The sequence below is a fragment of the Dama dama genome, chromosome 23, assembly GCF_033118175.1.
Source record: "Dama dama isolate Ldn47 chromosome 23, ASM3311817v1, whole genome shotgun sequence".
Taxonomy (NCBI): domain Eukaryota; kingdom Metazoa; phylum Chordata; class Mammalia; order Artiodactyla; family Cervidae; genus Dama; species Dama dama.
In genome coordinates, this window is record NC_083703.1 from 67,245,694 (window position 1) to 67,269,608 (window position 23,915).

A 23,915-nucleotide genomic window follows, 5' to 3' on the forward strand; every position below is an offset into this window, starting at 1 on the left:
AATTAGCATCAGATCCCTTGGGACCAGGTCCTTGTAGCAGGTCTGGAAGTTAAATGGAAGAGAAACCCTACAAGGGCCAAACAACAAATATCCACAGCCCCCTGAAGCCAGAGATACATAGCTGATCTGAGATCTGAGGCTGGTCACTTCCCCTCTCAAGGACTCAGTTTCCATATCTTTAAAATGGACACAATCTTCTCTTTCCCCAAGTGCTCAGTAGACTGTGAAGGGTTGCAGAAGGTGCAGGAAGAACCATCTGGCCAAGTGTCACCATGTGTCATGTACCCAGCAGTAATGTTTCCTCTCGGCCTCCCAGTGCCACACTGAGGTCACTGTTTTCTGCCAAATTTATACCAGGAAACAGGAGCCATGACTTGCCAAATTCACAGAGCCAGTAAGAAGCAGAAATATGATCTAAATTCAGGTTTTCCTACTCCAGAGCTTGTGCCCCAAACTTCTTCCAGGGCTGCCTCCCCACAGAGCCTAGTGTGGCCAACACGTGGTACTTGTCCGTTTCAGATACATTTCCTTCTTCCGGGCACTGCCCCAGCCCCTACAGGTGCAGAGCCCATCCTGGGTGTGTTCAATGCAGTTGCAGGGTCCAGGGTTTAGCCTCACCGTGCAGGAAAAAGATCTTGGTTTGAGTCCCAGCCTTGTCACTCACAAGCTTTGCCATCCAGGACTCATTACGTTTTCTCAGTTTATTCCCTCTAACATGGGAAAGAAGGGCTAAAGGAGAAACCAATATTCATTTCATCCTCATTGATTAATGCTGGAAACAGAGAAACCATTCCGACTTGAAGCCAGTTTGGCTCAGCCTGGGATGTTAATGACCCCTGCTGGCTTTAGCCCCTACCATGTAGAGGGCATCTGCAAAGTCGTCAGTAGTACCCCACCCTGCAAATGAAGACAAGTGGCTCAGAGGAAACGAAAGGACTTGTCCAAGGTCACACAGAGTTCAGTTTAAGCCCAAGTCATCCTGCTTCTTGACTCTGCTTTAGCCATGTCTCAGGGCTGTTGGAAGAAGGGAGGGAGTTGATGTTTCTGTGAATGTGGGCTGTGGGCTCATTTTCCTTTAAAGGGAGCTCAGGGAGGAGGGCTCCTTGGAGGCAGTGGGAATGGGATTAGCACGGCAGGTCTGTATTTAACTTTAGGCGATGCTGACTCTGCATCCCAGGCTCCAAAGATGCTGCCACGGGGAGCCAGCTCATGGTCCATCTTCTTTCCCTCTAGTGACAACCAAACTAGACAAAGTGGCTGGGGTTGATTACTCGCTGGTGGCCCCTCCAAGAGCCACAGCCGATAACCTGGATGGGCTGCTGAAGGTGAGACTCATATCAAGAATCATACCCCCTCACACCTCTGCCTCAGAACCCCCACACCTGGGGGCTTCCCATCATTCTTGGAAACAAATCTTACAATGACCCCACCCCTTTCCTATCCATCCTCACCACTCTCCCCAGCCCACCTTCCATGCCTTCTCCTGGCTCCAATCACACTGACCTTCCTGCTATTTCTGAAATGCACGATGACTGCTCCCTCCCCAGGACCTTTGCATTTGTTGCTTCTTCTAGCCAGGAGGCTCTCACCCAGATATCGACAGCAGCTCTCTCTTCCCTCCTTCAAGTCTTTGCTCAAGTATCCTCTCCCTAGAGAAGCCCTCCCAGACCACCATTGCTAAAAGAATACCCTCCTCTTCCCCTATATTCTGCTTTATTTTTCTCAGCAGCACTTATTACTCATGTACGCACACCGCAGTCACAAGCCTGTCTCCCTCAATATGATGAAAGAGAAGGGGCTGTGATTGCTTGGTTCTTCACCATACACAACACCTAGAACTATGCTTGATGTGTAATAAGTATTCTGTAAATGTGTATGGGATGGATGGATGGATGGATGGTTGGATGGATGGATGGATGGAGTGAGCTAGTTTCATTTCGTGCCACTTTTCCCCTCACTGTCTACCCTCCAGCCAGGCTCACTGGCCTTGCACCTCCTCAACACTTCCAGCTAATTTCCGCCTTAGGGCCGTCATCCCGTCCATTCCCTCTGCCTGGACTCCCCTCTCCTCCTTCCCCTCCTCTTCCCAGCCATCTTCTTCTTATCCTCCAGCGGGTCTTGGCTGGGATGTCACTCCCCAAGCAGCCTTCCCCCATCTCAGCTGGAATAAGTCCCACTTTCTGAATCCCCTCCGGATGTACCTCAGTCCCTCCACAACTGGTGTGTCTGTTTACTATTTGCTTGTTTTCTCTAAAGCACATTTAATGTCCAAAAGAAAATGTAGAGACCACATAGAAGCAGAAGAAATAAATAGGAGGGAAAGAAGGGGGGGAAGAAAAGAGAAATTACCCTAATAATATGACTTAGAGATCTGTATGCTGACACACAAATTACACTTCTCCAACCCTCCAATCCTGTCCTCTGCTCAGACACAGAAAATTACACACACACATGCACACATGTAAAAGAGGCCGAAACAAAAATACATACATGTAGGCATGGAAACAAACACACACTAAAACAACATATATAAACATATATATGTGTACAAGTCATGTTTTACAACTTTTAAAACCAGAACAGTGCAAGGTATACATCTGTCAATGAAATGTCCTCCCGTAGTCCTTTAACTGGCTCTTGGGTCTTTCAGTGGACAGCTTGTGATAAGGTATGCAGACAGTGCCCCCTCTTGGGATGTCTGAGCTCTTTCCATTTTTTCCACAAGTGTAACCAGAGCTGCTGTGAGTATCCTTGTAGCTGGGTCTCTGCCCATCTTTGATTATTTTCTGGAAGTGAAATTGCTGGACCAAATAGTATACTTGTTAAAAAATCTAAGTAATAAGATGGAACAACGGATTAAAACAATACCTGATTATCCCTAGCGAATAAGAATGTCCTGTTTACTGCCCCCCCCCCCACCCACACTTGGGGCTCCTGCCCAGAGGTGATAGCTGTCAGCCATGGTGGGTATTAATCTGATCCTGAGCATTCAGGTACACTTACATGAAAGCCCATCTAGTTTTACTGAGAATCTGTCTGCATTGTTCTTCACTTGCTTTTCTCACCTAGCGATATATATTAGAGATGGTTCCTGGTTGGTACATAGGTCCACCCATTATTTTTATTTTTTGTCTTTTTTTTGCAGCTATTTTTAAGAGTTGCTCATGATATTTATTCTATAAGATTGGTGTCATGATCATTAACAGCAAATAATGATCCAAAAGTACAGAGAATACTACACATTATCACATACCCACTACCCAGATTTTAGAAGTGTTACTATTTTGTCATATTTACCTTTGCTATTTTTTGAGATGAAATATTGTAGAAGTAAATAGCTGAGGCCCCCTTGGGGACCCTCTACCCCACAGGGAATCACGTGGATGACATCCTTATGTGTCCTTCTCGCCTGAGTTTTTATACTTTTTCTATCTCTGATGTCAATAATTCTTATGCCTTTAATTTTACATAAGTGGCTTCCTTCATAGCTCAGTCGGTAAAGAATCTTCGTGCAATGCAGGAGACCTGGGTTTAATCCCTGGGTTGGGAAGATCCCCTGGAGAAGTAAATGGCAACCCACTCCAGTATTCTTGCCTGGAGAATCCCATGGACAGAGAAGCCTGGTGGATTATAGTACATGGGGTCGCAAAGAGCCATACACGACTTAGTGACTAAAGCACAGTTTTACATAAATGGTATTCTAACATATGTATCCATCAAAAATTTGCTATTTTATAACTCAACATTATTGTTTTTCAACTAAGTGAATGATCTGTTTTTTGCAATGCGTAGCCAAATTGCTCTTCAGAAATGTAAACATATTCCCCAGGAGCCCATGTATACTCTCACCAAAAACTGGATAGTATCAGTTTAAAATACACACATATTTAAAACAATTTACCTCTCTCTTGAATATTTTGCCAATTTGATAAGTGAAAACAAACAAACAGAATTCTCCTTGTTCTTTTAGGAGAATTTCTGCGCTTATTTGCAAGGTTGAGGCAGAGACCATGGCATGGTTAGGAATGTGCTTGCCAGAATCCAGATGTCTGGGTTCAATCACTGATTCTGGCACTCACCCTTTTGAGGGAGCTTGGGCAAGCCACTTCATCTCCCCAAGCCTCAGTGTGTGTCTGTGTGATCAGTCACTCAGTCGTGTCCAATTCTTTGTGACCCCGTGGACTGTAGCTCACCAGACTCCTCCGTGGAATTTTCCGGGCAAGAATACTGGAGTGGGTTGCCATTTCCTTCTCCAGGGGAATCTTCCCAACCCAGGAATCAAACCTGCATCTCCTGCATTGGCAGACAGATTCTTTACCACTGAGCCACCTGGGAAACTTCAGCATCCTCTCTTGTAAAATGCAGGTGATCTCATCTACCACACAGCCTTGGTGGGAAAACACTTAGAAATTAGCACAAGGAGGCATGCAATGCTATTGTTAGTTTTAGGCCATGGCTTTCTCCTCTGTGAATCTGGGATTAGTATCCTTCAGTTCAGTCAGACAGTTCAGTCGTTCAGTCGTGCCCGACTCTTTGCGACCCCGTGAATCGCAGCCTGCCAGGCCTCCCTGTCCATCACAAACTCCCGGAGTTTGCTCACACTCATGCCCATCGAGTCAGTGATGCCAGTTTTTTCCTGGAATGGAGACATCGAATTGTAATTCTTGAAGGATGCCCAGGCTCACTCTGCTGCCTCTGCCTGCAGGGGGAGTTTTTCAGTCTGGCCCACCGCAGCCCCCCGCCCTTTGCACCCCCACCGATGGCCTTTCCCGCCGACCACGACCGCATGGTGTACCTGGGCATCTCTGAGTATTTTTTCAACACGGCCGGGTTCGTGTATCATGAGGCTGGAGCCCTGAATCTGACCCTCAGAGACGACATGGTAAGGCCAAATGGGAGTGAATGTGGGAAGAGAGTGCAGTAGATGGTCTGGATCTGAGTCTTGGTTCACAGCCAGAAATATCGAGGTCTGAACTCTGGAGTCAGCCAGACCTGAGTTCAAACCCCAGCTCCCCTCTTTCTCATCCTGGTGACCTTAGGTCGGTTATTCAGCCTCTAAGAACCTCATTTGTAAAACACTAAAAATAATATCTTCATCCAAAGGATGTAAGGAAGGTTGAATGAGATATGATTACTGGGGCAGCCCCAGCACAGACTTATGAGTGTGGAGGAAATCCCCTGAATCCTAATGGTAACAGCTAACATTGACTGAGTCCCTGCTGTGTCTCGGTCTATAATCCAGTCTTAGCATCGTATCACCATTATGGTCATCATCCTCAATGTCTTTGTCTCTATATCTGTGGCTGAGTCCTGCTCTGGGCCTCAGTTTGCCCATCTGTAGAATGAGGAAATGACCATCCTCCCCAGAGTCTAGGGGCAACGGGACCCACCCTGCTCACCAGCCACGCAGGGTTCCTCCTCTGCTGCTCGAATAAGACATGCCAGATCCTCCCCCTCTGGAGAGGCATCAAAGGGATGCTGAGCCCTGACTTGCCTCCCTGTGGAGATAAACAAAGACCATCCCAATGAGAACTCTAGCGCTTGGTAGACTCAAAGGCAGACCCAGGGTGGGAAAGCTTTATGGTGAAAAAAGGGAGGGTGCTGGGTAGGCTTTTACAGAGATTGTGGGTGTGGGCAAGCTGGAGGCGGGGCTAACAGAAGCCAGACATCTCATGTGATCGGTTTGAAAAGCATATCTGATTTTTCCAGCACAAAAGTTAAGGAAGCTGGCAGTCACTGATCATTCTGGGTCAGCATTCTTCAATCATACATGATCTGGCCACGGTCTGTTTATGTATTCATTCTCTCACACCTCATATAGAATTTGCCCCCCAATCTACAACATAATCTTCCAAGATCCTTTTCTCTTCCTCCCTCGCTACAGATTCCAAAGGAATCCAAGCTCCGCCTGACAACCAAATTCTTTGGAACCCTGATACCCCAGGTAAGAAAGGACTTGTTCCCCTTTAGTCATCTCATGAGGAGGCCTGGGGGGAGCTGAGAACAGCTCTACTGAGAGCTGCTCCCCGTCCAGATGGAGAGGTGACCCAGCCTGAGAGTGTGGACATAGCTTTGTGCAGCCCATCGCCAGTGAAGAGAAAGGCCCCAAGCACTCCTGTCCCCAGGTGTGAGAGTAGACCCTGAGGGCTCATCCATTCATCAAATAGTTACTGCGTGCCCACCACGCTTCTGGGGCCCTGTGCAGGGCATCCAGCAAAACAGACCGTATCCCAGCCCTCCTGGAGCTCCCGTCCAGTGGAGAGAGAGAAAATTATTGTTCAGACACCCAAAACAATAAAAAGAGAAAACTCAGACTGTGATAGGTGAAAAAGTGACAGTGTTAGTCATTCAGTCGTGTCACACTCTTTGCGACTCCATGGATTGTAGCCCGCCAGGCTCCTCTGTCCATGAGATTTCCCAGGCAAGACTACTGGAGTGGGTTGCCATTTCCTCCTCCAGGGGTTCTTCTTGACTCAGGGATCGAGCCCTGGTATCCTGCATTGCACGCAGGTTTTTTTGCTATCTGAGCCACCAGGGAAGCTGAAGTTTACCACAAATTGGCTGAAGTTGATGAGGTCACTACAGACAAAGGTAGCCAAGTCAGGCCCCTGTCTCGGTCTGCTTGGGCTGCCATAAAGAAATGTCACAGACTGCCTGGCTTAAACAACAGAAATTTATTTCTCACAGTTATGGAAGTCAAGAAGTCCAAGGTCAAGGTGCCAGCAGATTCGGTTTTTGGTGAGGGCTCTCTTCCTGGCTTGTAGATGACTACCTTCTTGCTGGGTTCTCAGATGGCCTTTCCCCTGAGCTTGTGGAGAGAGAGCAGGCAAGCTCTAGTGTCTCTTCTTATTAGGACACTAATCCTATTGGATCAGGCCCCACACTGATGACCTCATTTAACCCTAATTACTTCCTTTAGGCCACATGTGCAAAGACAGCCACACTGAGCGTTGTGCTCAGTCATTCAGTTGTATCCAACTGTTTACAACCCTATGAACTGTAGCCCACCAGCTTCCTTCTGTCGATGGGATTCTCCAGGCAAGGATACTGGAGTGGGTTGCCAATTCCCCCTCCAGGAGATCTTCCCGATCTAGGGATCAAACCTGTGTCTCCTGCAGCTCCTGCTTTGGCAGACAGATTCTTTACCACAGAGCCACCTGGAAAGCCCATACTGGGGGTTAGGGTTTAGGTATATGAATTTGCTGAGCAGGAGGGACACAAACATTCAGTCTATAATAGCCTCTTTGATGGTGGCACTTTCAGAAATTTCTATATAGACAGTACTGGTGTGGAGGCGGTGCAACACCTAGGGGGGTCAGGAAAAGGGAAAGGGAAGCTTCATTTGCATAACAATTGCATTCTTTTTACTCAGACTGTGAGTTTACCTGGGGGAGGACTGGAGGCTAGCAGAAATGGCGGTGTTGTCAAAGCTCTCTTTTGTTCCTCCTTGAACCCATCACTACTCTCCAGACTTGAAGGAAGAGAAAGAGCCAAGCTAGGGAGGAATCCAGGACAAACATTCAGGGAGAGGGAACAGAGAGTGCAAAGAGTTTTAGACAGAAAGAGACCAGATCACAATTTTTTAAGTTAATTTCAGGATACTTTTATTCCATTCAAAAAGATATTTTGAATTATAAATCTCTTCCTGGGATCTATCTGGGTTTGAACTCTGGCCCTTACTTGCTAGTTTTATGTTCCTGAGCATGTTCTGCCTGTATCTCAGTATTCTCATACATAAAATGCAGTAATAACAACTTCACCTCATAAAGCTGCGATTGATTAATTGAGTTGATGTATACAAAGACAGCGAGTCACATTTGAGGAAAAGAAGTCCCTTGTGGGTGGAGTTAGAGGGCAAGTGGTAGAAGCGGTGGAGGGGGTGGGCATGGGGTGAGGTTGGCAGGGTGCAAGGTGCTGAATTATACAGTCTTTACAATTTATTCCGAAAGCAATGGGAAGGCTTCCCTGGTGGCTCAGTGGCAAAGAATCTGCCTGCCAATGCAAGAGACACAGGTTCAATAATCCCTGATCTGGGAAGATCCTACATGCCACGGAGCAGCTAAGTCCGTACGCCACAACTATTGAGCCTGTGCTCTAGAGCCAGGGGGCCACAGTCCTGAAGCCCGAGTGCCCTTGACCTGTGCTCTGCAACGAGAGAAGCCACTGTAATGAGAAGCCTGTGCATCACAACTAGGGAGTAGCCCCCACTCACCACAACCAGAGAAAAATAGCTCGTGCAGCAGTGAAGATCCAGCACTGCCAAAAAACAACAGTGGGAAGACATTGGAAGTGCTTCTGCAGGACCAGGACAAGATACGATTTAGACACTTTCTAATCAATGGCCTGTTTTGTTGGTCGTCCCCTGTGGGTTGCAGGTGGCCAAGATGTACCCTGACATGCAGATGCAGCTCTTCATCTGGGCCTCTTTGCCTCCGAAACTCACCGTGAACGCCAGCGGCCTTGACCTCATCTTTGTCCTGGACACCCAGGCCTTTGCCATCCTCCCAAACTCCTCCTTGGATCCCCTCTTCCTGCTTGAAATGGTAAGCCGATCCCAGATCTGAGCAGACAGGCAGCCCTGGACAGGGCTCAGAGCACTGCCCTGAGAGCCAGGGGGACTGGTGTAAAGCCTACCCAGACTCAAACCTACACTGTGTGTGTCCAGGGCCACTGTCTTCTGACTTCTTCATTCATTCCGTTATTCATTCTGTGGTTGGCTTGAAATAGGTAAACTATTTTCAATCTGTTCATGCATATCTTTGGCCATTCAATTATGCACTTGTGGGTTTGTTCATTCATTTATTTAGTCATTCAATTATTCATTCAACTGTTAACTTGGAAATCTACTGTATCTTTGCTGGTTCATACATGCATTTATTTCATTATTCATTTATTATATCTTTGTTTAATGGATCATTCCTTTGTATATTTGTTAATTCATTCATTAATCACTTATTCATCCATGCCTATCTTTATTTATTCCTTCCTTTGTGCATTTAATCCTTCACTTATTTAAATTTTCATCCCATGGTTGACTTGTACATTCATTCATTTGATCACTCTATCACTCCACAAACATTTGGTGGCACCCACTCTGGCCACTGGAGGTGAGGGCCAGACTCTCCCCAACAGCAGGTACTCAGGTCTGTCCAGCCTCAAGTTGAGACCCATTTTCCTCACTTTGCAGATTCAGTGGGTTCTCAGGGGGTCGCCCAAGGTCACACAGACAGTGGACAGGAAAGCTGAGGTTGGGAACCTTGGTTTTCTGAGTAAACATTTGTTGAATGACTAAATGAATGAATGTGAAATAGAGCTGGCCTGGACTCCTACCTCACAGCCTGTCTCCTACAGCCCATGGGAGTGGCCTGGGAATCTGAACTGGTCCCAGAAGCAGGGAGAGAAAAATGGTAATTGTTTGACAGTCCAGGACTCATCACAAGCACAAAGTTGGCAAAAGGAAGACTCATCCCTTCCATGGGTTCTGTGGGCCTGCCCCGGCAATGTGGACTCTTCTGCTGAGTCTCTGTGAAGCAGACCTTCTGGTCTTGGAGGCTTTGCGGAGCCCCGGGATTCTGGGTCAGTGGCTTCACTTCCTGGATGGTTGCTTTGCAGAACTTGAACCTTTCTGTGCTTCTTGGTGCCAAGTCCGACAGACTTATTGGAGAGCTCAGATTGGACAAGTAAGTGGGCCGGTGGGCGTGGGAGGAGGGGGCTGCCCATCCATTCTTCTTTCAGCTTTGTTGCTGCGAGTGTGCTTCCTCTAATTGTGTGGCAAGCGGGGGCTACTCTCTAGTTGTGGTGTTCGGGATTCTCTTGTTGGGGAGCACAGACTCTAGGGCATGTGAGTCAGTAGTTGCGGCTCGATTGTAGGCTCAGTAGTTGTCCCAGGGCATGTGGAATCTCCCTGGACCAGGGATCAAGCTCATGTCCCCTGCATTGGCAGGCAGACTCTTATCCACTGAACTACTGGGGAAGTCCTGCCCATCCGGTCTTGGTGCCTGTGAGTTCACAATGACCTTACAAAGTTCCAAACTTCTGTGTTCATTCATCCCATTTAAACCTCAAACAGGGCACGGTAGGTACAATATCCCCATTTTGCAGATAGTGAAACTGGTGCCCAGAGATGAAGTGACCCGCCCTTTGCAGATAGTGAAACTGGTGCTCAGAGATGAAGTGACCTGCCCAACACCACACGTCATAGGGTGATCAACCATCCCGGCTTGTCTGCAGTGACCCAGCTTTAGCACTGAAACTCCCACATACCAGGTCACGCCCCTATCCTAGTCCACTCATGACTGGGCAGTGCCAGTTGATAAATCTCCTCCAGCCTCCAGCCACCCCACGTCCCTGGCCTTCCTTGACACTTGGAAATCCACTTCAACTTCTTCACACCCCATCCTTGGGGCTTCATCAGCCACCTCCTGCCAGAAGACTCTGGAATCCGTGCCTGGGATTGAATCCCAGCAGAGGAGGTGGGGGTTAGGAACATGGGCTCGGAGCCTGAGTCGGCTGCCTTTCAAGTGCAGCTCACCTTTGGCAAGCATAGAACTCTTCAGACTTCAGCCGTTTGCCCTGGCTGGTAAAATAAGTCCAATAATTGTTCTTTGCCAGTCGCATCATTGTATTAATATGTGTTGTGATGGTTAGAACACTTTGAAGGATATAATAAGTGCTCAACAAGCAAGAGGAAAAGAGAAAGACAGCGGCACACAGAAGAAGAGCAATACAGAAACGGGGGGAGAGACAGGAAGAGATGGGGAAACACAGAGACACAGTGAGGGAGGGGGAGACACTGAGAAAGAAAGTAAAGCCAGACAGACAGATGGATAAAGAGACACAGTAACAGGGAGACTGTCACAGAGACAGACAGACACCAAAGGAGGCAGGAGGGAGAGAGGGAGACACACAGAGATCAAGTGTGAGGGAGACGGGCAGAGTAGACATGATGACCCCCGCATTCTGACCTGGCGTCTACCTTTTCTTCACTTTCACTCTGCTTAAACTGAGTCTTGACCCACATTCCTGCCTGTTTCTGCCTTCTCTCTGGCACAGAGCTGTCCTTCCTAACCTTGAGTTTGGCTCCTGAGGTTTGCATGCTGCTTATTTCTCCTGGCATCGTTTTGACAAGTGTTACTGCTTTGGAAACATGTGGATTTCATTTTCCTGGAAACACCTGTGGGCCTCTCAGGTAGAGGAACTGGAGAAAATACAACTGGGTGATGGCTGAGCACAGACTTTCTGAAATATGCAGGAATGGGGGGTGGGGAGACCCCACAGGGCGAGAGCTTTCAAGCTTTGTAGGGTACTGGAGACAACAGAAGCTTTGGCATCAGGGAGACCTGGTTGAAATGCTACTTGGCTGATTGTTAACTGCGTGCCCTTGGGCAGATTGCTTGTCTTCTCTGATTGTCAAGGACATCATCTGTAAAATGGGAGTATGATGGGCCCTTGCCTCTTGGATGTTACAGGAATTCAGTGGGATATAGCATCCAACATAGTGAAAAAAAGGGATTCATTAAATAGCCACTTATTTACCTTTCTCCTGGATCATTGTTAAGATGTCATAAAGTCCATAAATAGGGGGATTGTTTATGGGCTCAAATTATTCAAAAGTCTGAGGGTTTCAGACACAGGTAGATCCAGGTGCTCAAATGATATCCTTAGGTCTCTGACTCTCTTCTTGGCTCTGTTCTCCCCCATACTGGCTTCGTTTCCCAGCAGGCTGTCACCGAGTGGTGGCAAAAATGGTCACCAGCTAATTTTGCTGGAGAAAAGAGAATACCTCACTCCCAATATTTCCAGCAGAAGTCCTTGGACCAGCATGGGTTAGTGGTCAATTCTCAAAGCAATCACTGTGGCAGCGGAGGTAGACTCTGCCCTTTGGCCAGCCCACCCCAGAACCCCGCATTAACAATGTAGGGAACAGATGACTGTCCCAAAGAAAAAATTGGGGAGCTGTCACCAGAGGAAGGAGGAATGGATACAGGATGGGAAAAGCAGACGACATCCACCAGAGAGTGTCCCTTCTCCTCAATGATGTGCTAAGTTGCTTCCGTTGTGTCTGACTCTGTGCAACCCAGGGTCCTCTGTAAGGAGATTCTCCAGGCAAGAATACTGAAGTGGGTGCTATGCCCTCCTCTAGGGGATCATCCCAACCCAGGGATCAAACCCATCTCTTATGTCTCCTGCACTGGCAGGAGGGTTCTTTACCACTAGCGCCACCTGGGAAGCCCTTCTCCCCAGTAACTGAATTCTAATATGGGTCAGGCAAATGGTGGTCTCAGCTTTCCCCTCCCCTTCTCACAGGCTGCTCCTGGAACTGAAGCACTCAGACATCGGCCCCTTCTCGGTGAGTTTGAGGCCCTTGGGGGCTCCTTCCTTCCTCTGATCTTGAGATAACTGTCCTGAGGGCCACCTGGGCTCACAGCATCATTTCAACAGACCACTGATTAGTTTGCATATAATTTACATGTGAAATAGTGAGGGGAGGAGCACTGTGGGTTTTGTGTACAACTGACTTCCATGTCTCTACAACCAAGTAGAGACAAGTAAATTTGGAGACGTAGCATCATAAAAGATATATACTGTCATACTACCTTAGAGCAAAGTGGGATATTCTAGGTTTTTGTCACAATGAATTGTGTGATGAAATCTTCATTTCCTCTTGAACAGCTTAACTGAATATAGTAGTCCCCCTTATTCACAGCAGATATATTCCAAGACCTTGGGGTTGCTTGAAACCACAGATAGAAGGGAACTCTACATATACTATGCTTTTTCTATACTAAGGCGACACAGGAGATAGGGTGCTGACCTCTGGGTTGGGAAAATCCCCTGGAGGAGGAAATGGCAACCCACTCGAGTATTCTTGCCTGGGAAATTCCATGGACAGAGGAGCCAGTGGGTTACAGTCCATAGGGTCACAAAGAATTGGACATGACTGATGACATGCATGCACGTGCGCGCGCACACACACACACAATTGTAGGCACAGAGACCTGAGCTGGAATTGCAGCTCCAAACCTACTAACTATGGGCCCTCAGCAAGCCACTTCCACTCACCGAACTTCCTACAAATACTTTCCCTACAAATCAAAGATAATAATTTCTGCCTGAATTAGTGCAGTGAGTTTTAAATGGGGTTAACTGTACACAATCAGGTATAGAGAATCTGCTCAACAGATGTGCGTTGAATGAACAAGTGAATTACCTTCCTGAGTACCTACTAAGTGGCAGGCCCTGTTCCATGGACGGGGATGTGTTGATGAATTAGACAAGAAAACAACTCCTTTTAGAGCTTCCATTGTAGGGGAGAAACAGACAATGAGAAATGAGGAAGATCATTTCAGTCAAGATCAATGCTTTGAAAAATTAAGTGGAGGTGGGGTAGAAAGTGACAGGGGAGGTTAAGGCTTAGATCCTATGATCAGGAAAAGCCTCTCTGGGGAGGTGATATTTGGGCTGAAGGAGTCCACAGGTGGAGATGTTGCAGGCAGAGGGAACATTAGGAGCAAAGGCCCTGTGGTGAAACAGCTTGGCTTGTTCCGGCAATGGGGGCAAGCAGTGTGGCTGGCGAAACAAGATGAGAAGTAGGGGGCAGGGAGAGGCAGGCAAGCAGGCAGGCAGGCAGTGAGAGGCCAGCGAACTGTTTCATGCAGGGAGGGACATGATCGCATTTCCACTTTATAAAAGATGCCCCTGCAGAGATGATGGGAATGGACTATGGGGGAATGAGTCAGAGCATATGGATCCTTGCCTTGGGGAGGCCGGTGCATTTGTCCACATGAGAGATGATGGAGGCTGGGATGAGGCCAGGAAGGAAGAGAAAGATGGCGGATGGGAGACATACTTTGGAAGCAGAATTAGAACTTGGGGAGAGATTTTCTGTGCATGGTGGGAGGAAAGGCAATGAAGAATGACTCCCAGATTTTTGACTTGAGCAGCTGAGTGAATGAATGGTAGAGTCACTTACAGAGTAGGGCAGATGGGACGGAGACGACTGGTATCTCACCAGCCCACAGAGATGATTCCACTGCCTGGAATCCCTGTCATCAAATAGACTCACCACTGGGACTTTCCCTGGTGGTCCAGTGGTTACGACTTCACCTTCCAATACAGGGGATGCGGGTTCAGTTCCTGGTCGGGGAGCTAAGATCTCGTGTGCCTCATGGCCAAAAAAGAAAAACAAAAAAAAAGAACAAAACATAAAGCAGAAGCACTATTGTAATGAATCCAATAAAGGCTTTAAAAATGGTCCACATCCCCAAAAAATCTATTTTTAAAAATAGGAGGTTCACTGCTCCCTCTCCTCCTACCATACCCTCTGGCCCGGGTGGGGAGCTACCCCTGTTAACAGCAGATCAGATGCTCTTCAACTGTGGACCTGAATGAGCCTTGCCCTTGTGACTTCCATTGTTGTTGTTACTTAGTTGCTAAGTCCTGCCCATTAAGTCATGTCCAACTCTAAGCGACCCCCCAGGCTGCTCTGTCTATGGGATTTTCCAGTCAACAATATACTGCAGTGGGTTGTTTCCTTCTCCATTAAAAAATGCTAATTCTGCCCACAGTGTCTTACTGCTCATGGCCCGAATCTGCCAGAGAGCCTCTTGCCAAACCTCTGGAGAATATATCCTTAGATCTCTGAAATGCACCCCCATCACCCAACCCTGAAGTCAGTCCCAATATCCTCTCCAAATCCGATGGAAATCCAGCCAGCCGTTCCCATCTGATAAGATTACAACAAACAGAAAGACCCAAAGCAACCTCATTGTATTTTCATGGATTTACTGATGCCAGGGCTCTCCTGGCAGCAGCTGGACTCAGTCAATAACTAACTTCTGCTTCTGCAGAAAATAAAAATTTAAAGTTCCCAGATTCATGGGAATAAGGGCACCACATTTGATGAGCTCCAGGAATTACAGCCGGGGGAAGGAAACTGAATTAATTGTTCCAGAAACAAAAATGTACATATTGACAGGTTGTAAATGTCACCACTACAGGCCATCCTCTTGAGGGTATTATGTTATTTTTGAATTTTTTTTTATTATTGCGAAAGCAAAACATGTACATTGTAGAACAGTCAGAACCTACAGATTTGCAAAACAAAACATAAAAATCATTCTTGTTTTCACCACTTACTTAATAATTTGGTGTATATCCTTCCTGACTTTTTTCAATGCATATTTAATAACCGGATGGAATTACGTGGTTTCTGTAGCCTGATTTTTCTTTGTTTAAAATTTTTACTGGAGTGCAGTTGATTTATAGTGTTGTGTTAGTTTCTGCTCTAGAGCAAAGTGAATTAGTTATACATTAGCCTGCTTTTTTTTAAACTCAAAAATAGATCACAAAAAAATCTATGTTGATAATTCTCAGGTGGGCCAAAAAGTTTGTTCAGGCTTTTCTGTAAGATGTTATGGAAAAACCCAAATGAATTTTTTGGCCAATCCAATATATTTCTGTTGCTGTTGTGGGTTCAGTCACTAAGTCGTGTCCAATGCTTTTCTACCCCGTGGGCTGTAGGCTCCTCTGTCCTCCACTGTCTGTCAGTTTGCCCAAATTCATGTCCATTGAGTCAGTGATGCTATATTTCTGCCATATCATCTTTAATAATTACACGCGAAAAGTGAAAGTTTTAGCTGCTCAGTCGTATCTGACTCTTTGCAACCCCATGGACCAGGCTCCTCTGTCCATGGAGTTCTCTAGGCAAGAGTGCTAGAGTGGGTAGCCATTCCCTTTTCCAAGGGATCTTCCTGACGCAGGGATGGAACCTGGGCCTTCTGCATAGCAGGCAGATTCTTTACCATCTAAGCCACCAGGAAAGCCCTAAATAGTTACACAGTATCTCTTATTATCCAAATGCAACCAGGTGCGGCCCCTGCTCCCCACCCCACGCCCCCCCACCCCCGCCCCCGCCCCCAGCAGATGATTTCCCAATTGTTGTACCTGTAAGGTTGCTTTTATTGTTTTGGTTGCATTTATTGCACTACCTCATTTCTTTAGGATAAATGCCTCAAAGGCATGTTTGTGACCCCCTTGGCACACACATTGTTGAGGTTTCTGATGAACATTGCCGAATAGCCCTGCGAAAGGTTGAATTAATTTGCCCCTAGCCTGGGATATCTGAGAGAATGCATTTTCTTACACAAAGGTTTTCACGTTTCAGTGCTCTGTGATGACCTTCCTTGCCTCCGCCTTGCCCCCTACAAGTCTAGAATGCAATTTGCATCTGGAACCTTTAAAGCGAAAGAGATCACTTTGGTGACCTTGAGCTGCAGCGTTTCCAGGTCACCCCTGTCTCCGTCTCTCGGCGGTTCTTCCTGAGGTTGTTCTGGGTGGGAGGGTGGTGACAGAGGACAGCTGATGCCCCAGTGCCCTGACGTGGTCCTGTCCTCCTGATCCCCAGGTTGAGTTGCTGCAGTCTGTCATGAACTACGTTATGCCCACCATTGTGCTTCCGGCGATTAACAGTAAGGAGTTTTGGAGAAAGGATTGATTTCCAGTCCTGGTGAGGCAGGTGGATCTTAGAGCCATGGGTTATCTGGCCCCCGCTGTGGAGGCTGGAGGTGGTCCCCTCAAATGAACCTCAAATGATACCTGGCCCAGAAAAGGGAGGGGAAAAGGGTTGAGTTCCTCCTTCATGAACTATGAGACAGTCCATTGAGACGGAGAATAATACCTCCAGTTTTCATGGGAGGAAATGGGAGATCAGAGAAATGAGTGGGTCTCAGGTCACAGAGAAGGTAAGAGACGAAGCTGGAATTCGATCCCAGCTCTGAAGCCAGAACCTTGTCTTTTTCCAAGAGAGAAGGGCTAAGGAAGAGGGGCTAACCTGGGCTAACAACGCTTCCACTCAGCTCACTCACTGGTGAAACCCCCGACCTTTGCAGAGCCGGGTGCAAGGGTGCAAACAGAGGCCCACCCCCACTGTGATGAGAACATTCAGGCCGGCAGTCCCCACCCACCCTTTTTGGCACCAGAGACTGGTTTCATGGAAGACAATTTTTCCCTGGACAGGGTGGGAGGGGATGGTTTCAGGATGATTCAAGCACATTACCTTTATTGTGCACTTTACTTCTATTAATATTCAATCAGCTCCACCTCAGATCACCAGAGGTTGGGGACCCCTGATTTAGGTCACTTAGAAATTATAAATGAAGACAACGAATTGTTACATATGGACTCTGGCTTCTCTTCCTGCCTTCACAAGTGCAGCTTCATAATGAGCTGGGGGATTAGGCTGGAGCTTAGAATTCTCCAGAGTTCCATGCCAGAGTGTGGTGGGGTGGGGGAGCTAGCTCCTGGCTACCACGCATTTCTGGTTTCATCCGAAACATTGAGGGCCTTCATGTGCATATCCGTCACGTGTCTCCAAGCCTCCACACCCCAGCAAGCAGCTGCCCTGGCTGTCACTCGGGCCAGGGGTGCACCAGCAGTGCTGGCACCCTCGGGCGGGTGGTCTTGGGGCAAGGGGGCGGGAATTCCTGTGTCTGCAGTGTCCAGAGGTCAGTGGAGGAGAGAGAAGAGGAGACTCTGGGCAGACTCTTCCTGCCTAGGTTTCTTCCCAGAGCCCGGAGCGCTGGTCCAGGGAGGCTGCGGAAATTGGCTGCCCGAGTCCCGGCCCAGCCCTCTCTCTCCCCGGGCCCCTCCATCAGAGGTGGTACCTTCACCTTAACCTCTGCCTTAACCTTCAATGCAGGGAAGCTACAGAAAGGATTCCCTCTCCCGCTGCCCGCCTACATCGAGCTCTTCAACCTGGTCCTTCAGCCTTACCAGGTGAGTCCCCAGGGTCTCCTCCGCCAAATCTCCTACTTCAATAGCCACCTTCCTTCAGCTCTGGATCAAGCGCTGTCGACCCTTAACAACACTCCTGCAGGGTGGGCTGTGTTGCTAAACAGAAAAGAGAGGATAAGACTCAGAGAGGCCACACCGCCATTAACTGAAGTCCAAAGTCAAAGCCAGGTCCCGGTTTTTAACCCCTGTCTTGCACCTCTCCCACACAACACTCGGTAAAAGTGGAACTCACTTGGTGGCCCCAAGCCTCTTTTATAAGGTTGATGCATTTAAATATTTGACAGATATGTGACGCATAGCCTTCCTTTGCATCCAGCGTCCTTCCAGGCCCGTGGTCAGTGTCTGGCAGATTAAGACACCGGAATGGACAGCCTCCTCTTCCCTTTTCCCCGGTCTGACCCCAACAGCATCTGACACTATTTTCCCCATCCTTGAAACACTTTCTTCTCTTAGCTTTGAAGATTCCCTCTCCAGGTTTTCCAGCCACCTCTCACTGTGTTATTTGGTCTCCTTTACTGGTTCCTTCTTACCCTCCCAGAGTTAGTTCTCCAGGATTCCTGCCCCGGCCTCTGCCCTTCCTCCACAATTGCTTTCCCCGGTCACTGTCTTCTTCTTCTTCTTTTTCTTAATATTGATTTATTTGGCTGCACCGGGTCTTAGTTGCGGTATGCAGGATCTTTAGTTGCTGCATATGAACTCTTTAGTTATGACATGTGGGATCTATTTCCCTGACCAGCATGGAGTCTCAGCCACTGGGCCACCAAAGAAGTTCCTCCCTGGTCACTTTCATCAGCATAAGCACAAGAGTCACCTCGGTGTGACCTGGCCGAGGTTCCAGTCTCTTCCATGTGCCCAAAGGATACATGCTGGCTACCTCAGTGTCTCCACTCTAAAGCTCCTTACACCCACTATGTCCCAAAGAGCTGATAACTCTACAAGGAAGCCATCACCCACTCTTGCATTCCTTACCTCGGTCCAGGGCTTTCTGATGACCCTCATGGGAAACACCCACCCAGATTCCTCACTCTCCCTCACCCCCAAAATCCAGTCCATGGAGAACTCCCAGGACTAAGAGACAATAGAGAAGTTAATTGAGTGAGCAGAGGAAACACACCCCCGACATCTAACCCAGTTCGTCCTTAAAATAAAAAATGACCCCCTGGGCACAATTGAATTCCTTCCTTTCTGAACATTCTTGAGTGAAGGGCAGGAAGGAGCAAGAGAGAAGTGGTTTTGCAGCCTTGATGGCAAAGAGGGCTCCCTGGAGCTGCCAACAGGCAGGGATGACAAATGAAGGCCTTCACGGCAGCCCAGGGGTCTCCATGTCTGAGCGGAAAACAGCTGCCAGGAAAACTGCTGACAGATTCCCTGGCATGGGCAGCCGCTGATGTGCAGACCGTAGGGGCAGGATGCCAGCCCCCTGCCCCCCACTCACTCCTGCCTTTCTGTCAGCAGAAAGGCTCTCTCTTTCCCAGCAGGCAAGCTCCCAAAGTTTTCTTCTAAAAACCCCTGCATTCCCACCCTCACAAACGAGGGGTACTCTTCCAGCGGATGACGGCGTTCTCATCTCTCCCCCAGGATTTCCTGCTGTTTGGTGCAGATGTCCACTACAGTTGAAGACCCCATGGGTGCCGGGGGGCTGTCAGTCAGGAGGTGCAGGGTTGTCAGCACCCGATCCTGACACGCCCCTGGGGCCCAGGCTGCCCCCTCTCCAGCCTTCTCTCTCTAGCTCGGGACTCAGAGACTCTTGCAAACTTCTCTGAACTCAGATTCAGAAATGATCTAAACATGGAAACCTGGTCCTTTGGAAAACTGAGTGGTGTGTATTTTAGGAATTGTTTCTTTCAAGGGCTAAGGCTGCAGGGACATTTCCCCCAGGAATTGCATTTCAATGGTAATCACAATATTTCTCTTTGTGCTTCACACAACATTAAAAAACAAACAAAAAAAATCTTTTTTTTCTGTGGAATTCTGGTGATCATGTTGTTTCTTCTTGTTTTATGTCCATTCATTCGTTTATTGCCTGTACCCAGTGTGGCCAAGATATAATCACCTCTTTTTAGTTCTCTAATTAACCACTTGAGTTCCTACATGCTTTCCTGAGCAGAAAGTCCCACTGTCCCTTTTTGAGGACACCCCTCATTCCACACTGCCCAAGAATAATTGGGGTTTACTTAGTCCAAAGGGACTGCGTCTTGGTTCCTAATGTCAGGCGGCGGTCCATAGAGTAGATCTGTTCATTGGGATGTTGTTCCTACCACTGCCAGATAGTGTCGCTGTTGAGCAGTGAGTTCCCCACAGCCCATCGTCTTCCTGTGTATTTACTGCGGCCGCTGCTCTTCTCACCACCACATGGTGACGCTGTTGAGCAGCTAGCCCACACAGCCTGTTCTCTCTGCCCCATTCTTGGGCTCCAGCCTTGATGGCTCCCTTAGTCCATGCTTTCTGCCCAGCCATTAGGCCTAAAGCAGAACACTAGGCTAGGAGACAGAAGCCATTGGATTTTTCAGTCAGTCACATCCTCAGCTGCAATTAACATTGCCCCATGACTCTCCAGATGGGGATTCCTAGGTGTTGCTAATGGTAGAGAACCCGCCTGCCAATGCGGGAGACATCCTGGGTGGGGGAGATCCCCGGGAGGAGGGCGTTGCGACCCACTTCAGTATTATCGCCTGGAGAATCCCATGGACAGAAGAGCCTGGCGGACTACAGTCCATGGGGTCGCAAAGAGTCAGACACGACTGAAGCGACTTAGCAAGCATGTATGACTTTCCAGGCTGGTGTGAAAGCAAGATCACCAGCCCAGACCGTCCTTGGATTCTTGGTGAATTTCTTGGGGCCCATGGGCCATTTTCTGCTATGGGACACCAGGCGTGGCTGTCTCAGGCCATTAGATGGATTCTAACAGCACTGTACTTGAAAGTGATAGAGCCGTCCTCCTTAGCTGCTGACTTTCCGTCTGAGACCAGAAGGATGAGGAAGAGTTTGAAACAGGCAGTGGGGTTTAGCGTGACATGACCAGATTTAGTTATAACGTTGTGACTTCTGAAAGCGTTGGAGAGGCAAGATGGCAGGGGGCGGGAACAAATCAGTAGACTGTTGTCATGCAGACTTCTTCCAGGCTGATTATAGCAAAAACAGAGAGAAGCATTTGTAGTGGGAAAAAAAGCACATAAAAGTTTTTTTTTTTTTTTTAATTTAAAAAGAAAAATGTACATGCTTCTGCTAACAGCATTGATTCTCCGTTAATAGAGGTAGACACTCTGGGGCCACACAGCGGAAGGGAGGGATATTGATCAAGCACAGCACACTAATGATTTCATTTAATCCTCACAGCACTTTCCATCCCCCAGAGTGGGACCTGTTCAATCCTTTTCGATTGAGTCACTCCCCGGATTACACATCCAGCAAGTGGCAGAGCTGGGATTCCTGCCCTTTCTGCCATCAGAGTCCAGGCTCTTTCCACTCCTCCCAGATGTCCAAATCTTGTCTGTTTTGGGCATGGCGTATTAAAGGGAGGACTGCCAGGCTCGGTGGCCTGGGTCGTGCACTGTAAAAAGACACCAGGCTGAAGGAACAAAATCCTTTCTCTAATTCATCTCCCAAGAAGGTGTACCTTTTTCTATTTACGCTTAATGGAAGCACTGAATAAGAACAGAAAAAAAGCAGCGTGTTAGGTTGGAAGGAGAGGATGAATGGGAGCACAGCATGGGATGAGGCCAGGAGGCTTTTAAGACTGTTAAGGGCTCTGAATTTTGTTCCAAAAAGTAAGGGAAGCCATTGGAGAGTTTCGAGCAAGAGAAGGACACACTCCAAATCACATTTTTTTAAAGACCCCTCTGCCTGGGGTGAGAACACAGCTGCTAAGTAGGGGACATAACCCAGTCTGCCCTTCCCCTCCCCAAAACCACCACTTCCTCTCCTATTACTCTCTTTAGAGATGGTCAGCCCGCTCCCATTCCTACCCTCTGCTTTCCAAGGCATTCAGGCAGCCCCTGTCCCCACTATCTGTAGAAATAAGTGCAATTATCTCTTGTATCTAAAGACTGGTGAGTGGAACCCCATGTGCCCTGGGGAGCTCTCGCTAATGGCTGAGAAATAGGCAGTTGTTTGGAGGTCTTGTGTGAAGAGCATCCCCCAGGACACTCCCAATTATCTGCCACGCTGCCAGCAAAACCACTCCTGGAGCGGCTTCTCCCTTCGGGCTGAGCACTGCTCGCTCCAAGTGGTGGCTAATGGGTATGGGGTTTCTTTGGGGATGCTGAAAATCTTCTAAAATTAGACTGTGGTGATGTTTGCATAACCCTGTGAATACGCTAAAAACCACTCAACCTACCCTTGAAATGGGCGAATGTTATGGTGTGTGAGATGCATGTCAACAAAGGTGTTGGAAGGGAAAAAAAAAAGAATTGCTCTCTCTGGACTGCCTGAAACCTCATCATCAGAGCAGCTTCACTTCTGGTTAATCATTGCCCTCTTGGGGTTCCTTCTGGCAATTCTGACTTAAATGTGAAGGAGGGGTACCCAAGAGAAGAGGAGGTGTCAACCTGAGCCGTCCTGAGCTGCACAGCTTTCCAAATGGTACTTAATCACTCTGATCCTCTATTTCCTCCTCTGAAAAGTAGAGATAAAACCTTGCCCTCCTCTTTGGCATGAGGTTGCTGGGAAGAGTGAGTGGTACCAGTGATAAGTTCGTGACGTGGTGATTAAGAGCAGGGGCCGTGGTCCCAGACACCATGGGTTCAAGTCCCTGCTCCGCTATTAATCAGATGTGTGACTTTGAGCAATTAAATCCCTGTCCTTCAGTCTTCTCATCTGTAAAATGAGGATCATAGTAATAATGGGAGATGGTGATGGACAGGGAAACCTGGCGTGCTGCAGTCCACAGGGTCACAAAGAGTCAGACACGGGATCGGGATGGGGAATACGTGTAAATCTATGGCTGATTCATATCAATGTATGACAAAACCCACTGAAATGTTGTGAAGTAATTAGCCTCCAACTAATTAAAAAAAAATGATAAAAAATAAAAAATTTAAAAAAATTTAAAAAAAAACCAAAAAAACAAAGAGTCAGACACGACTGAGCAACCGAACAACAACAAATAATAGTAACTACCTCATAGAGTTGTTATGAGAATCACATCTATGTGAAATCTGTATTATGGGATCTGACAAACAGTAATCAAATTCGACACTAATTATTAACAAACCACTAATTCTCACTATACTGTAAGGACTGTATCTGACTTGCCACAGTTATATTCTCAATGCCTGCCACACGGTTGACTTTCAATAAGCATTTCTTTTTAAAATGTCCAGATTTGAATCCACCTCTGCACGGCTCAGAGCCACTTTGTGATGATTTTCAAAGTATGAGCCAAGGCTGGCTGCCTGACCCCGAGAATCAGAACCACGGCCTAGCTGGAAATCTGGGTTCAGTGATGGATTCACTGTGTGGCTGGTCTTCCCTCTCTTGGTCTCAGCCTCCCCATCTGTAAAAGCAAGGGCCCTCTGGACTTCCAGGAGAAGAAGCCAATAAAGTGAGCTCCGGCAAATATTACAGAATTTTTTCTTGCTGAGACATTTTCATTTTAACAGAAGCTCCTTAGGGTCCCCAAAGCTATTAAGACCTGGTAAAATGAGGCTGGATTGGATTTTAGATGCTGCCAATTGCAGAGGCGGAGAAGGGGTGGAGGGAGACATAGGAGGGTCTTCGAGTTCCTTATCATTTCCTGGGGGGAGGAGTTGCATGTCCTCATGGCTGGTCCTGCTCCAGAGGTGTCCTGACATCCTAAGTAGGGGACACAGTCTCGAACCAAACTGGACGTTCACTGACTACTATTTTTTTTTTTCTTTTCGGTAAATCCACATGCCTCGGGGCTCATGTGTATGTGTGTAACTGTGTGTGTGTGTGTTTCCATGCACACACACAGATCTGCAAGTAACCAGGTTGGCGGGGGAGGCTGCCATAAATATTAACATCAAACTCTTCAGTGCACTGCAGAGATCCAGAATGTCAGGTCTTCACAACATCCTTCTCTTCAGCTAGAGCCGATGTGCTCAGGAGTGCAGGCACCATCACAGAAAACTGCTCGGAAAATACAGAATGAACAGGGATGT

General features: G+C 47.7%; 1 protein-coding gene across 1 annotated transcript in view; it reads left to right on the top strand.

Annotated features, from left to right (window-relative positions):
• The window catches only part of BPI (bactericidal permeability increasing protein), a 30,208-nt gene extending 10,446 nt beyond the window's left edge, over positions 1-19,762 (top strand). The window contains exons 7-15 of the mRNA XM_061127265.1: positions 1,234-1,325; positions 4,706-4,882; positions 5,885-5,944; positions 8,376-8,543; positions 9,613-9,680; positions 12,307-12,349; positions 16,406-16,469; positions 17,699-17,775; positions 19,372-19,762. Of these exons, the coding sequence (XP_060983248.1) occupies positions 1,234-1,325; positions 4,706-4,882; positions 5,885-5,944; positions 8,376-8,543; positions 9,613-9,680; positions 12,307-12,349; positions 16,406-16,469; positions 17,699-17,775; positions 19,372-19,410 (788 nt within the window). The 3' untranslated portion in view covers positions 19,411-19,762. The remainder of the gene's footprint in view (positions 1-1,233; positions 1,326-4,705; positions 4,883-5,884; positions 5,945-8,375; positions 8,544-9,612; positions 9,681-12,306; positions 12,350-16,405; positions 16,470-17,698; positions 17,776-19,371) is intronic.
• Positions 19,763-23,915: the final 4,153 nt, after the last annotated feature.